This window comes from Danio rerio, chromosome 1 (genome assembly GCF_049306965.1).
Source record: "Danio rerio strain Tuebingen ecotype United States chromosome 1, GRCz12tu, whole genome shotgun sequence".
Taxonomy (NCBI): domain Eukaryota; kingdom Metazoa; phylum Chordata; class Actinopteri; order Cypriniformes; family Danionidae; genus Danio; species Danio rerio.
In genome coordinates this window covers 55,576,252-55,590,855 of record NC_133176.1, presented here as the reverse complement: position 1 = coordinate 55,590,855, position 14,604 = coordinate 55,576,252, and the positions used below count along the sequence as shown (strand labels likewise).

General features: G+C 38.6%; 1 protein-coding gene across 1 annotated transcript in view; it reads left to right on the top strand.

Annotated features, from left to right (window-relative positions):
* The window catches only part of si:dkey-121b10.7, a 30,570-nt gene extending 27,347 nt beyond the window's left edge, over positions 1 to 3,223 (top strand). Inside the window, exon 2 of the mRNA XM_001337952.7 lies at positions 468 to 3,223. Coding sequence (XP_001337988.1) covers positions 468 to 1,086 — 619 coding nt within the window. The 3' untranslated portion in view covers positions 1,087 to 3,223. The remainder of the gene's footprint in view (positions 1 to 467) is intronic.
* Positions 3,224 to 14,604: the final 11,381 nt, after the last annotated feature.

Below are 14,604 nucleotides of genomic sequence, written 5' to 3'. Positions count from 1 at the left end.
AGAAGGTCACTGGTTCGAGTCTCAGCTGGGTTAGTTGGAGTTTCTGTGTGGAGTTTGCATGTTCTCCCAGTGTCCACGTGGGTTTCCTCCGGGTGCTCCGGTTTCCCCCACAGTCCAAACACATGCGGTACAGGTGAATTGAGTAGGCCCAATTGACCGTAGTGTATGTATGTGAATGAGAATGTATGGGTGTTTCTCGGTGATGGGTTGCAGCTGGAAAGGCGTCCGCTGCGTAAAACATATGATGGATAAGTTGACGGTTCAATCTGCTGTGGCGAGCCCGGATTAATAAAGGGACTAAGCCAAAAAGAAAATGAATGAATGAATGAATGAAACACACATTTACATAAGTAAATAAGCATTCAATTATTGGCAAAAATTCTGTGCATTACTTACATTTTAATATGTCAATGCATAGGAAACACGGACCACACTTCATCATGACCAACTGTGACCTTGTCTTTCAGGAATCTAATGCCTCGTTCATTAGACGGCCAGATCACCATGGAGAAAACGCCCAGCTACTTCATCACCCATGAGGCCCCAGCACGAGTTTTTTCCATGAGCCGCGGCACCAAGCTCATCGTGGTGGTGCGAGACCCTGTAACACGGGCCGTGTCTGACTACACCCAAACCCTGAGCAAAAACCCCGGCCTGCCGTCCTTCCAGAGCCTGGTCTTCAAGAACTCCAGCACGGGGCTGATCGACACATCCTGGAGCGCCGTGCGGATCGGCATCTACGCCAAACACCTGGAGAACTGGCTTCGGTATTTTCCCCTCGCTCAATTCCTCTTTGTAAGCGGCGAGAGGCTGGTAACAGACCCGGCAGGCGAAATGGGACGCGTGCAGGACTTTCTAGGCCTCAAACGGGTGGTGAGCAATAAGCACTTCTACTTTAATCAGACTAAAGGCTTCCCATGCCTGAAGAAGCCGGAGGGAAGCAGCAGGCCGCGCTGTCTGGGGAAATCAAAAGGCAGAGCGCATCCACAGATCCCGCCGGACGTCCTGCACAGACTCAGGGATTTCTACAGGCCGTTCAACATGAAGTTCTATCAGATGACCGGACATGACTTTGGCTGGGACTGAAGAAAAATGAACGCTTTGGAGAAATGAAATTGACTATTGATTTTCAGTATCTTCAATCTTGGTTTGGCGTGTACAGTAGGAGATCACGGTGTGTACTGTGTGCTCTGGCACAGTATGATGTAAGCTATTTTTCCATCCACCCATGTACGCTTCAGGATATTTTGTTAAAAAAAGCTTAGAATGGGGACGCCAAGAAGTGCATCAATTCTACAAATGTGCATAAAAATGTGTGTGTTCATTTACATTATAATCTGATCAGTGGCGTAGCGGATGGGCCCGCAGGGCACGCACCGCGGGGGGGCCCCGCGTGATTAGGGGGCCCCACGTCGTCGCGATTTTCAATAATTGAAAATCCAGAAACCGCAATAATCAAACTCTTGGGAACAACTGTGGTCGGAACCAAAGTTCACAGGTCTGTGTTCTCTGAACACCTCTCAAGCGGTGGACTACTTCATTCTGATTGCTTGCCGCCGAACCGCGTCATAGCCAATGAAGACGCGCCGCTGTTTCTCGCCGCCGGTTCTCGTTAAAAAATGAATGACTTCTGGCTACTTTGACGCTCTCGCCGCTTTCGGTTTGTGATCGCTCCTCAGTTTGTGAAGGATTCCCCACGTTGTCGCTGCACCCCGCCTACTTTCCCCGCTCCTCAATTTGTGACATAGATATATACACTAGATATCGCATAGGGACCCTGAGCATGCGTCAATAGCGCCGCCACATTGGTACAGTGCTCCCAGGACAAATGCATTCAACCGCACTAGTCAAGACAGTGTTATTACGTGAAGATGCGGGACTTTAGCGCTGTCTACGGGTGTAGTAACGAGCAAACAAAGAAAACAAAGCACAAAGGCAGAACATTTCATAGGTAAGATTAAGTTTTTTTCTGTTTTTGTATGTTCTGAACTTTTGTGCTAAACAGGTAGCGTTATTGATGATAATACAGTCTCTTACTGCATTCATCATAAGGCAAAGCAGCTCCAATTGGCACTAAATACTCGGCTTATGCTGGTTTTGTTGAGTAAAATCAGCAAATAATGCAAAAGAAATGTGACAACGAGATGCTGCGATGCCAAAAACTTGTATTATTGTCGGCTAGTGAACGAGTCGTTCATAATGGAGATTCATTTACAAATAAATCGCTCCCTCCGTCAGTATGAGAAGTGAAAGCAGGAGAGGAGCTGTGTTTCAGGACACGGATTAGATCAAATTTAACAGGGAGGGTGAATAGTACATTTCTGTACACACAAACACAAGCTTTTTGTCAGGAATACTCTTGCGATCACTGATCCATCAATGTAGAAAAGTGATGTAAAATTATAATTTTCATAATTAAAAAAAAATTGCATACTGGAAAACTCCCGATCATAGATATATGTGTATATGTGTATATCTCTGGCTCTGCCCCCGCATTTTGCGCTACGCCACTGAATCCGATGCACAATATGAAATAATTTGATCTCAGCAGATGATGTGACTGGATAACTAGACTGATCAGAAGATCAATTTCATCCCACACCTCTGGATACTCTGCACAATTATACATATTTCTGCAAACATCTATGGAAAGTATTATTATACTAGTATACTTTAGCTGGAATGTTTCCCAAACATCAGGTTCCTGCCTCCAATAATTAAATAAAATAACCTGACAAAGTTAGTTACTATACTTTAAAACCAATGTAACATTTTTAGTATTCACGATCCCAAAAGCCATAATCCTGTAAATGAAAGGCCAAAGCTCATAAAACATTTTAATTTTTAGTTAACAGCGTGAAGTCAACAGCCCTTTGATTCTTAAGCTCAAGCTATGGAAACTTACTATACATAGTATTACATAGTATTCCTATTCCTATCTGTGATCTTGTGTTCAGATTACTGATGTTTGCAAGCATAGGAAGTTCTGTGAGTAACTGAACTGATTCATCTGATTAGTCGGTTATCCAATCACATGATCTGTCGAGGCAATATTAAGCTACTATGTATCAAGTAATTTATTTAATATATTTGTTTTTGTTCTAGTTCAGTCACGTTTTCTACTTAGTTTACTACTTGATTTACTGATGGTAAATCATACTAAACGTTTACTGTTTTAGGTCCTGTAGGATTACCTAAATGATTTACATTTGCTAAATGTCAGAATAATGAGAGAATTTAAAAAAAATACATATATATATTTATTAATTTCTAGACGGTCACAAGTTTACACACATTTCCTTGGTATTTTTTAGCTTTGCTTTTAAACTGTACAACTTTGGTCAAATGTTTTGGGTATCCTTCCACAAGCTTCTCGCGATAGTTTGAAGGAGTTTTGACCCATTCCTCCTGACAGAATTGGTGTAGCTGAAGCAGATTTGTAGGCTGTCTTGCTCTCACAAGCTTTTTCAACTCTGCCCACAAATTTTATATAGGATTAATATCAGGGCTTTGTGATGGCCACTCCAAAACATTCACTCTGTTGTCCTGAAAGCACATTTTAACTATTTTGGCAGTATGCTTAGGGTCATGGTCTGTTTGGAAAACCCATTTGTGGCCAAGTTTTAATTTCCTGGCTGATGTCTTGAGATGTTACTTCAGTATTTCTACATAATGTTCTTTCTTCATGATGCCATCTATGCTGTGAAGTGGAGTAGTTGCTCCTGTAGCAAAACAGCGCCACAACATGATGCTGCTGCCCCCATACTTCACAGTTGAGATGGTGTTCCTAGGCTTGTAAGCTTTCCACTTTGTCCTCCAAATGTAACACTGGTCATTATGGCCAAACAGTTCAATCTTAGTTCCATCAGACCACAGGACATGTCTCCAAAAATCATTTTTTTCCAAGTGTTATTTAGCAAATTGTTATCTGGCTTTTTTGTTGATTCTGGCTTGATGATTTTCCCACGTTTGTCACACAAGGAAGCAGCGTGCTTGAGGTTTTCATTACTATACTTTTCTACACTTGTGCCTCCAATTAACTCAAATGTTGTCAATTAGCCAATCAGAAACTTCCTAAACCTTGTCACCATCATCTGAGCTTTTTCAGAGGCAGAATAATCATAATAATAATAATAATCTTGAAATTAATTTCAAGAAAAGTTATAACAATTTCTTAGAAAATATTTGTCTCATTATTCTGCTAATAAGGTTAACAGAAACACATTTGATAATCCTAACTTACCTAAAAGAGAAACAGTTTAGTCACATTAACATCTGACTTTTTAAAATTGTTATGTGCCTTTTTATACAGTGTATGTAAACGTCTGGTATCAACTATATATATATATATATATATATATATATATATATATATATATATATATATATATATATATATATATATGTGCACATTTTAAGATTTTATACACAGCTTAGCATTTGTAACCCACATTTTTTACACAGCATCGCAAAATGTGCATCTAAATTTAAAAGAAGTTTAGTTCAATCTCAGTGTCGGTGCTACAAATTCATCAATTACATAACAAATCTGATTCATCTATAAAAATACAGCTCTACAGAAAGCAATAGTAGCATTTTAGAGCATATTTATTTATTTATTTATTCTCATCCGACAGTGTTAGTGCTGTTAAATTGCTGATATTTCTGAATGTTCTCTATAAAAACATTTTACTTTAACCTTTTAAGATTATCATCGATCTGTTTAATCCATGCATTTTACACCGTATATTTTTGAGCGTACTGTATATAGTTTGCGACTGATTCATGTACAAATGATCTGAAAAGCTGAAGTTGCTGCTGGTCCTCTATTTCAGATGCCCATAATGATACAGCTCAAAACACATTTGTTCTTCATGATTTATCGCTGCCAAAAAGAGCAAAACCGTGGATGTTCTCTTTCAACCACTGTTATGTAATAGACATGAGACGTATAAAACGGGGAGAGACAGGGAGGGAAGCAATAGAAATGTGGTATACAAACTTAATTTATTATTGTGTATTTTTCATTTAAAGGAATTTCCTGCAAGAGATCCTTTAGCAAACGTTATTTCTTTATAATGTTTCACAGTGCTTTGGTTTTGACTATGTGGATTCTTTGGTTTAAATTTTGAACCCTGCATTTCTGTTTTATATACAGTTTAATGACAGATGATTACTGATGAATTTCTCTTGAAATTGAGTAATGTAGCCTTCTCTTATTTTAAATAGTTTGTTTTATTTTCTCCAAAAAAAAAAAAAAAACCTTAAAATTCCACAGGGATGAATACTGGACTATGCAATATTAAGACTGAAATAGTTCTGCTTCTGCTGTAAATTGCTGTTATTTATATTTATGAATGTAAAAGTTTTTAAATCTCTCCGTGTCCAAATATATAATGAAATCAACAAGCAGCTTTTTTTCTACACAATGTTGTAATAAACCAATATGAGAGGAACTTTGTTTATATTGTTTGCTTGAGATGTATGGATTTTACAGTGTGTGTTGATAGATAGATAGATAGATAGATAGATAGATAGATAGATAGATAGATAGATAGATAGATAGATAGATAGATAGATAGATAGATAGATAGATAGATAGATAGATAGATAGATAGATAGATAGATAGATAGATAGATAGATAGATAGATAGATAGATAGATAGATAGATAGATCTACTTCTGATCTACTGGGATTTTCATGCACAACCATCTCTAGGGTTTACAGAAAATGGTTTGAAAGAGAGAAAATATGCAGTGAGCGGCAGTTCTGGGGGTGCCAGAGGTCAGAGGAGAATGGCCAGACTGGTTGAGCATCTTTAAATGCACAACACGTCCAACCTTGAGGCAGATGGGCTACAGCAGCAGACGACCACATCGGGTGCCACTCCTGTCAGCTCAGAACAGGAAACTGAGGCTACAGCTCGCACAGGCTCGCCAAAATCGGACAATAGAAGATTGGAAAAACGTTGCCTGGTCTGATGAGTCTCGATTTCTGCTGTGACATTCTGAAGGTAGGGTCAGAATTTGGTGTCAACCATAGATATATACACTAGATATCGCATAGGGACCCTGAGCATGCATCAATAGCGCCGCCACATTGGTACAGTGCTCCCAGGACAAATGTCATTCAACCGCACTAGTCAAGACAGTGTTATTACGTGAAGATGCGGGACTTTAGCGCTGTCTACGAGTGTAGTAACGAGCAAACAAAGAAAACAAAGCACAAAGGCAGAACATTTTTTTAGGTAAGATTAAGTTTTTTTCTGTTTTTGTATGTTCTGAACTTTTGTGCTAATCAGGTAATGTTATTGATGATGACAGTCACTTACTGCATTCACCATATGGCAAAGCAGCTCCAACTCGCACTAAACACTCGGCTTATGCTTGTTTTGTTGAATAAAATCAGCAAACAATACAAAAGAAATATGACAACGAGATGCTGCGCTGCCAGAAACTTGTATTATTGTCGCCTAACGTTAGTGAAAGAGTCGTTCGGGGGATTCATTCACAAATGAATCGCTCCCTCCGTCAGTATGAGAAGTGAAAGCAGGAGAGGAGCTGTGTTTCAGGACATGATTATATTAAATTTAACAGGGAGGGTGAATAGTACATTTCTGTACACACAAACACAAGCTTTTTGTCAGGAATACCCTTGCGATCACTGATCCATCAATGTAGAAAAGTGATGTAAAATTATAATTTTCGTAATTAGAAATAAAATTACACACTAACATCCAGGAAAACTCCTGATCACAGATATATGTGTATATCTCTGGCTTTGCATGGTCACAGTCCTCCACTGTACCTTGGTCCCGCATTCATTTCAAAGGAGCGCTACCCTGTAGCAAGATGGCGGTGCTATTGACGCATTCCGTCCAATAGACAACAATAGGCCAGGCGACATCTAGTGTATATATCTATGGCTGTCAACAACATGAAAGCATGGATCCATCCTGCCTTTCATCAACGGGTCAGGCTGGTGGTGGTGGTGTAATGGTGTGGGGGATATTTTCTTGGCAAACTTTGGGCCCATTAGTACCAACTGAGCATCGTGTCAACGCCACAGCCTACCTGAGTATTGTTGCTGACCATGTCCATCTTTCTATGACCACAGTGTACCCATCTTCTGATGGCTACTTCCAGCAGGATAATACGTCATGTCGTTTCTTGAACATGACAATGAGTTCACTGTAGTCAAACGGCCTCCACGGTCACCAGGTCTCAATCCAATAGAGCTCCTTTGGGATGTGGTGGAACAGGAGATTCGCATCACAGATTAATCTGCAGCACTTGGGTGATGCTATCATGTCAATATGGACCAAAATCTCTGAGGAATATTTCCAGTACCTTGTTGAATCTATGCCATGATGGATTAAGTCAGTTCTAAAGGCAAGGGGGTCCAACTTGGTAGCAAGGTGTACCTAATAAAGTGGCCGGTAAGTGTACACATATATCTCTGGTTTCATTGATATTTTTTAGAAACTTACAATCAAATTACACAATGTTTGCATGTGTTGTGAGTGTAAATTAGGGTTATTCTAACCGAATTGTGTTACCTCTTCAGGAAAAAACAAAAAACATTAGCATTATTATGTTATTAGCATTAGCATGTTTTTTTTTTATCTTTGATCTTTCACTCGGATGCATCTATCAGAGATTAAATGGGGAGAAGCTTTATAAAACCTTCAGAATCAATCTCTTTTTGAGAATAAATTGGTGTAACACTTACTTGAAAAGAACATTTTAACTTAAAAATTCATAATAAGTGGAATAATAAACGTCAGAAAGTCTGAAGTAATAGTCAAATATTTTTTCCTCAGTGTATCTGTCAAGCAGGCTAAATGTGAAGTTAGCATTCAGCGCTGCGGCTTTCTGATGTGTAAGCAATCAATTTGCAAAGGTCATCAAGACCTTTCGGCTGCTAATCTTTGACCTTTGACCTCTGGCCGACCCCCAACGCCGTGTCATATTAAAACACTGACCACCAGAGCTGTGCTGCCGTCGCATTGATGTTACCGGTTCATTCCTGCGCAAAATATCAAAATCAATAATCGTCTGTTGGAGTTTATAGTTCCACTGCGGTGTGCCATCATCCATTTAGTCTCCCGTCAGCATGATTTAATCCAGATCCAGCGCCGCTCGCCTCCAAACATCCATAAAATGTTATTTAATGGAGGATTTACAGCATTTTCCGAATCCTGATGGATTAACGTGGCCCTGTGTGGCTTTATATGAAGATGCAGAGTCTGTAGACTGCTTTTAATCTACTGTAAAGACACAAGGTTTCACAGTTTCTTACATTTTATCTGTTTGTTGCTCTATAGGCTCATTCTGAAAACGTAGCCCTATATATGTTTCTGGAGATCGCGATTTATGTAGCCAAAGTGCGTATGGCTGCATTTTGTCTTTAAAATGAAAGCTATGAGGCGGTATGGGGACGTTACTTTTCACGTTTATCAGCTGACCGATTACTTCTGTGTGGACTGCAGGAACCTACACAGGTAGGGCTCTATGTGCAATCCCCCCCACCCAAGGTCTTTTCCCCAGTTTTTTCAGCACACGCACTTTGAAAAGTCTCTGCACGGCCCCGGTGGACCACTTTTTCAATGTTACCAGTTTGTCCAGTGGCACGCCATGTATGTTGGCGGACTTGAGATGCTAAGACAAACTGACCACGACAACGTGGTTCGAGTCCAGCAAAGATTGGTTCTAGAAAGAGGAAAAGACAAACCCCCCCGATCCAAAAAAAAAAAAAACAAGTAAATACACTATCCGTTTGGTTAAGGGACGGTGGAGGCTGGGGGGGATTAGTTCAGTCATTCAGTCGACAGCGGCCACTGGTGGATTTATGTGAGAACAGCAGGTGCGAATGGCACAATTCTCAAAATTTAAGATCTCAAAAAGCATACACAGCGCACTCTGGTGGATTCTCGAAAACAAAAACTGGAAAAAATGTAGCTCCTAGGACGTATTTGGCGCTCTCCAGAAATGTTTACAGGGGTACATTTTTAGGATGAGCCTGGGTTGGTTCATCCATTTTTTTTTAAGTAAGTGATTTTTACTGAGGTATGGATTAAATTGAACAAAAATAGCAGTAAAGATACATATACTTATGCAAATGCTGTTATGAATATTGTTCATAAAAATCCTGAAAGATTAAATTTGCTGTGTAATCCAAAATGTTTCTTGAGCATAATAGAATGTTTTCTGAAGGATTTCTGAAGATATTATAAAATCCAGCTTAATAAATTATATTTCATTAATTATATATTTTATTAGAATTTATTTTTCAGTAATGTTTAATAGTAATAATACTAGTAATAATAGTAATAATAATAATAATAATAATATAATGATGATAATAATAATAATAATAATAATAATAATAATGATAATAATAAGTGTCACAGTGTAAAACTAAAAGACACTGTGACTAACAAACACACATCACATTGCACTCACTTTTAAACATGGACCTTTGTGTTATTTGTATTGTGCATGTGTGTGTTTGTGTAATGTGTATATGTTGTTTTTTTTCTGTCCAGATTAGCATTGTGTTTATGTAAAAATTTCACTTATGTCAAACAATAGCCCATATGAACACTGAAATAACCACAGACACATTTTCTTTCAAACTTCATTTATTAACCAAACATATAGAGTTTACATATACTTACCAGTTTCCTATTCTCAGCACCAAACCTGTTTAACTTTCAAACAAAGCCATTTATACAGATTTTTCCCGCCTTCACTTTGGAGCAGCCATTTTCCATAACATCATCAGGGTCACAACCCCCTGGTCAGTAAATAAAAATCACAGTTTTGTTGTTTAAATTTGTATTGGTTATTTGTTGTGTTGTATTTTGAGTTTTGTATGCATATTCATTTACTTGCATTAATTTATATTTCTGTTGAATGTCTTTTTATGTATTTTTTTGTCTACATGGTAACCCACTACTAGTGAAATGGTTTAACCCATGGGCGGGGCCAATACAATAAAATGGCCCCAAACATTCACTTGAGGTGGGTAGTTGTAGGAGAAGGTTGTGTTTTTGTCAGTATAGGTAGCAGTTTTTGTTCAGGTCATTTACTTGATTTAGCTGAACAAGCCTGTATATACATTGTAAATATTGAATAGTTTATTTTTCTTTATTGTTATTTTGTCACTTTCACCTGTTTTGCTGGATTTTTGTTTTCACTTTGTGTAAATAAATCACTCTTCACTTTCACCAGCGGCTTCTGTGACACCTTTTTGCCTCCATCCACCCGGTCAATCGTAACAATATGTATTTATTAGGGGCAGCACAGTGGCTTGGTGTTTTGCACAGTCACAGCAAGAAGGTCACTGGTTCAGTTGGCATTTCTGTGTGGAGTTTGCATGTTCTTCCTGTGTTCATGTGGGTTTCCTCCGGGTGCTCCGGTTTCCACCACAGTCTAAACACATGCACTATAGGTGAATTAAATAAACTAAATTGGCGTTTCCCAGAACGGGGTGGGGGCTGGAAGGGCATTCCCTGCATAAAACATATGCCAGAATAGTTGGCAGTTCATTCCGCTGTGGAGTCCTCTGAAATCGAGACTAAGCCGAAGGAAAATGAATTAAATGTATTTGTTTAGAGACTCAGCAACACTTGGCAATGTGTGTTTGTCTGAATAACACAGCTGAGAAAGGGGTTTTAACTGTACCAGGGGCAGACTTGCCATAGGGAGCACCGAGACATTTCCCGTTGGCCTGATGGTCATACTGTGCTGCTATACCAATATTATACTGACTGTACCAAAAAGCTGAGGACCAGGCTTGGGTGAAATTACATGAGTTTTCCAGGAGAAATAACAAAACGGGAGGGTGGCGGGAGATAGCTCTGAAAATCAGGAGTGTTGGCAAGTATAGTGGTTTTTTTTTTGTATGTGTGTGTGTGTGTGTGTGTGTGTGTGTATATATGTGTGAATTTGTGTTTTTGTGTGTGTTTGTACGTTTCCGTGTGTGTGTTTCCATGTTGTGTGTTTGTGTTTAGGTCTTCCTCTTTGTCAGAGCTGTGGATTAGGATGGGATTAGACGAGTGTTAAAATCTCCCTCAGATTAAATCTCTTCACTCCTCGACCACTAAGGAAGCAGCGACCCCAAGACTAAAGGTCAAGAATCTGCATTCGAGTGCTGGAGAGTCTCTTAAGTAGCTCTCATGTTTCTCCATGTAAATCATGATATTCCAGTCGACAAACAACACAAATCTGCAGGAGATTATTCATTCGTCTCAGAATACTGACATTAAAACAATCATTTTTAAATATCTAAAGAATAGTTATGAAGAAAAGACTGGCTGTAAATAGTTCATTCATTCATTTTCTTTCAGCTTAGTCCCGTATTTATCACAGTGGAATAACCAGCCAATTATTCCAGCATATGTTTTCACGCAGCGGATGCCTCTCTCGGATACACTCTCATTAAATAAAGTATATATATAAAGTAGGTAGACGCAGTAGGTAGTGCTGTCGCCTCACAGCAAGAAGGTCGCTGCTTCGAGCCTTGGCTGGGTCAGTTGGCACTTCTTTGTGGAGTTTGCATGTTCTCCCCATGTTCGCGTTGTTTTTCTCTGAGTTCTCCAGTTTCCCCCACAGTCCAAAGACATGCGATACAGGTGAATTGGTTAGGCTAAATTGTCCGTAGTGTATGTGTGTGAATGAGTGTGTATGGGTGTATGGGCTGCAGCTGGAAGGGCATCCGCTGCGTAAAACATGTGCTGGATAAGTTGGCAGTTCAGTCCGCTCTGGCGACCCCAGATTAATAAAGGGACTAAGCCAAAAAGAAAATGAACGAATGAATGGATAAACTGAAATAAATATACATAACATAAAATATGATTTACCAATGAAGTATTTCATTTACTTTTATTTTTTCTTAACTTGTTATTTTTTCATTTTTTGTTGATTTACCACAATCTAAAACAACTTAAACTGAATTAATATTGCTAAGAAACGATTTAGACTTATAAAAATAAAACAAAAACTGATATAAATGGGGAATAAATCACAACAAAAATGAACAAATGTATAACCTTTAATTAAGCTAAAAGCTAATAATAAAACCTAATATTGTAACACTATAATACTAACCTCTAAAATTAATAATAATATCTTAATGATGCTTAAAAGAACTATTAAAAACTATTAAAATATTAAATTCAAAATGTAGATTTTTTAATCATTTACTAGTCCGAAATATGTGTGTGTATGTGTGAGAATGAGTGTGTATGGGTGTTTCCCAGTACTGGGTTGCAGTTGGAAGAGCATCCGCTGCCTAAAACAAAGGAATAGTTGGCGGTTCATTCCGCTGTGGCGATGAATAAGGGACTAAGTCGAAGGAAAATGAACGAATGTGCATTTAACATTTATTAAATATAAAATGCAAAAATGCGAGGGAAGCACTGTTGCCTCACAGCAAGAAGGTCGCTGGTTTGAGCCTCAGCTGGGTCAGTTGGCATTTCTGTGTGGAGTCAGCATGTTCTCCCCGTGTTGGCGTGAGTTTCCTCCAGGTGCTCCGGTTTCCCCCATAAGTCTAAACACATGCACTATAGGTGAATTGAACAAACTAAATTGTCTGTAGTGTATGTGTGTGAATGAGAGTGTATGGGTGTTTCCCAGTGATGGGTTGCAGCTGGAAGGGCATCTGGATAAGTTAGCGGTTCATTCCGCTGTGGCGACCCGATTAATAAAGGGACTAAGCCAAAAAGAAAATGAATGAATGAATAAAGATGCAAGAGTATTTATATTTCATTAAAAGTGGTTTACACTGTTTACATTATTTGTCTTGACATAAACTTAAATGTAAATCATTGCGCATGCTTTATAAATGAGCTCATCGCAGATTGTGAATCTTGAAAGTTAAATAAAAAGTTGAATGTTACAAGAAAGGATCTCCAGCATACATGTGCATGCGGGCTGAATGAGGGAGAGTAAATACTGGCAGCGCTGTTGCTTTAAGCATATGCCATGCACCGAGTATTAAGACACCACCCAGTGCAGCTCTTCACGGGGGTCTGAGAGCAACACCTGACCTCCGGGATCAGAGGTCAACGTCCTTTCCTCACCTCCACTCACATCTTGAGCTGGTGTCAGATTAGATCAGCTGCTGCTTTCTCAAATACACACGCTGTATGCTGTTGGCCACACGACAGCAGGTTTGAGAGGGGCGCCACACTTTTTTTAAAAGAATTTCCAAAACCAATTTAAAGGGGCAGTTCACCTAAAAATGAAAGTTCACTTAAATACAAAGTGATGTTTGATGTTTGTTTAAACTACTTCTTTAAATGAGCCTAAACAACACAATTGTTATGTTTCATTTGTAAAAACTAATACAGTTGAAGTCAGAATTATTAGCCCCCCTGAATTATTAGCCCCCCTGTTTATATTTTTCCACAATGTCTGTTTAACGTATACGTATATACGTATATACGTTATTATACGTATATACGTATAATAACGTATAACGTATTCCATATCCGGGACCAGGCCATATCCTGAGCTGCTGCTGCGCTGATGGTCGTGGGGAGTGGAGAACATGTGTCTGATTCCAGCGACGCTCCAGGGACAGACGAGTCTTCGCTGAGGCCATCTTCCAGCCTCAACCAAGGCGAATAAAGCTCTGCACAAAACTTTTGGCCAGCCGAGAAATTAAAATGGTCGTGCCCAACTGAGTCTGGTTCTCTCAAGGTTTTTTTTCTTCACTCCCATCAGGTGAAGTTTTTTTTCCCTCTCCGCTGTCGCCACTGCCTCGCATGGTTCAGGATTGGTAGAGCTACGCATCGATGAATTTGCTCTTCAGTGTTTGAACTCTCAGTAATGATTAAATCACACTGAACTGAGCTAAACTGAACTGAACTGAACTTAAACACTAAAATCTGAACCACACTGTTCCAGTTACTATGACCATTTATGTGAAGCTGCTTTGACACAATCTACATTGTAAAAGCGCTGTACAAATAAAGCTGAATTGAATTGAATTGAATTAACGGAGGGAAGATTTTTTCAACACATTTCTAAACATAATATTGGAAATATAACAACATAATTTTGACCTTATAATGGTAAAAAAATTAAAAACTGCTTTTATTCTAGCCAATACAACAAGTAAGACTTTCTCCAGAAGAAATAATATTATCAGACATACTGTGAACATTTCCTAAATCTGTTTATCATCATTTGGGAAATATTTAAAAATGAAAAAAAAAAAAAAAAAAAATCAAAGGTGGGCTAATAATTCTGACTTCAACTGAAGGTTAACTCTCTTCCTTCATGTTCTCCCAACACAAATCAATTGTGCAGAACAGCATTTTGTACAGTGTTCAAAATCATCATTCGTGCGAACACAAAATCAACACTCAAGCAACACAAAAGAAGTTATTTTGAAGAATGCTGGTAGTTGGCATTAAAAAAGTCCCCAAAGTGACCTATTTTACACTAATAAACAATTAGGCCGTTTTTGTTGACCATGAATTTTTAAATGTACTTTTCACAAGAGAAGATGGAAAAATGATTTGTTTTGTAAAGCACATTATTATTAATAATAATAATATACACAATATTACATTGTACTTGTATTATTAT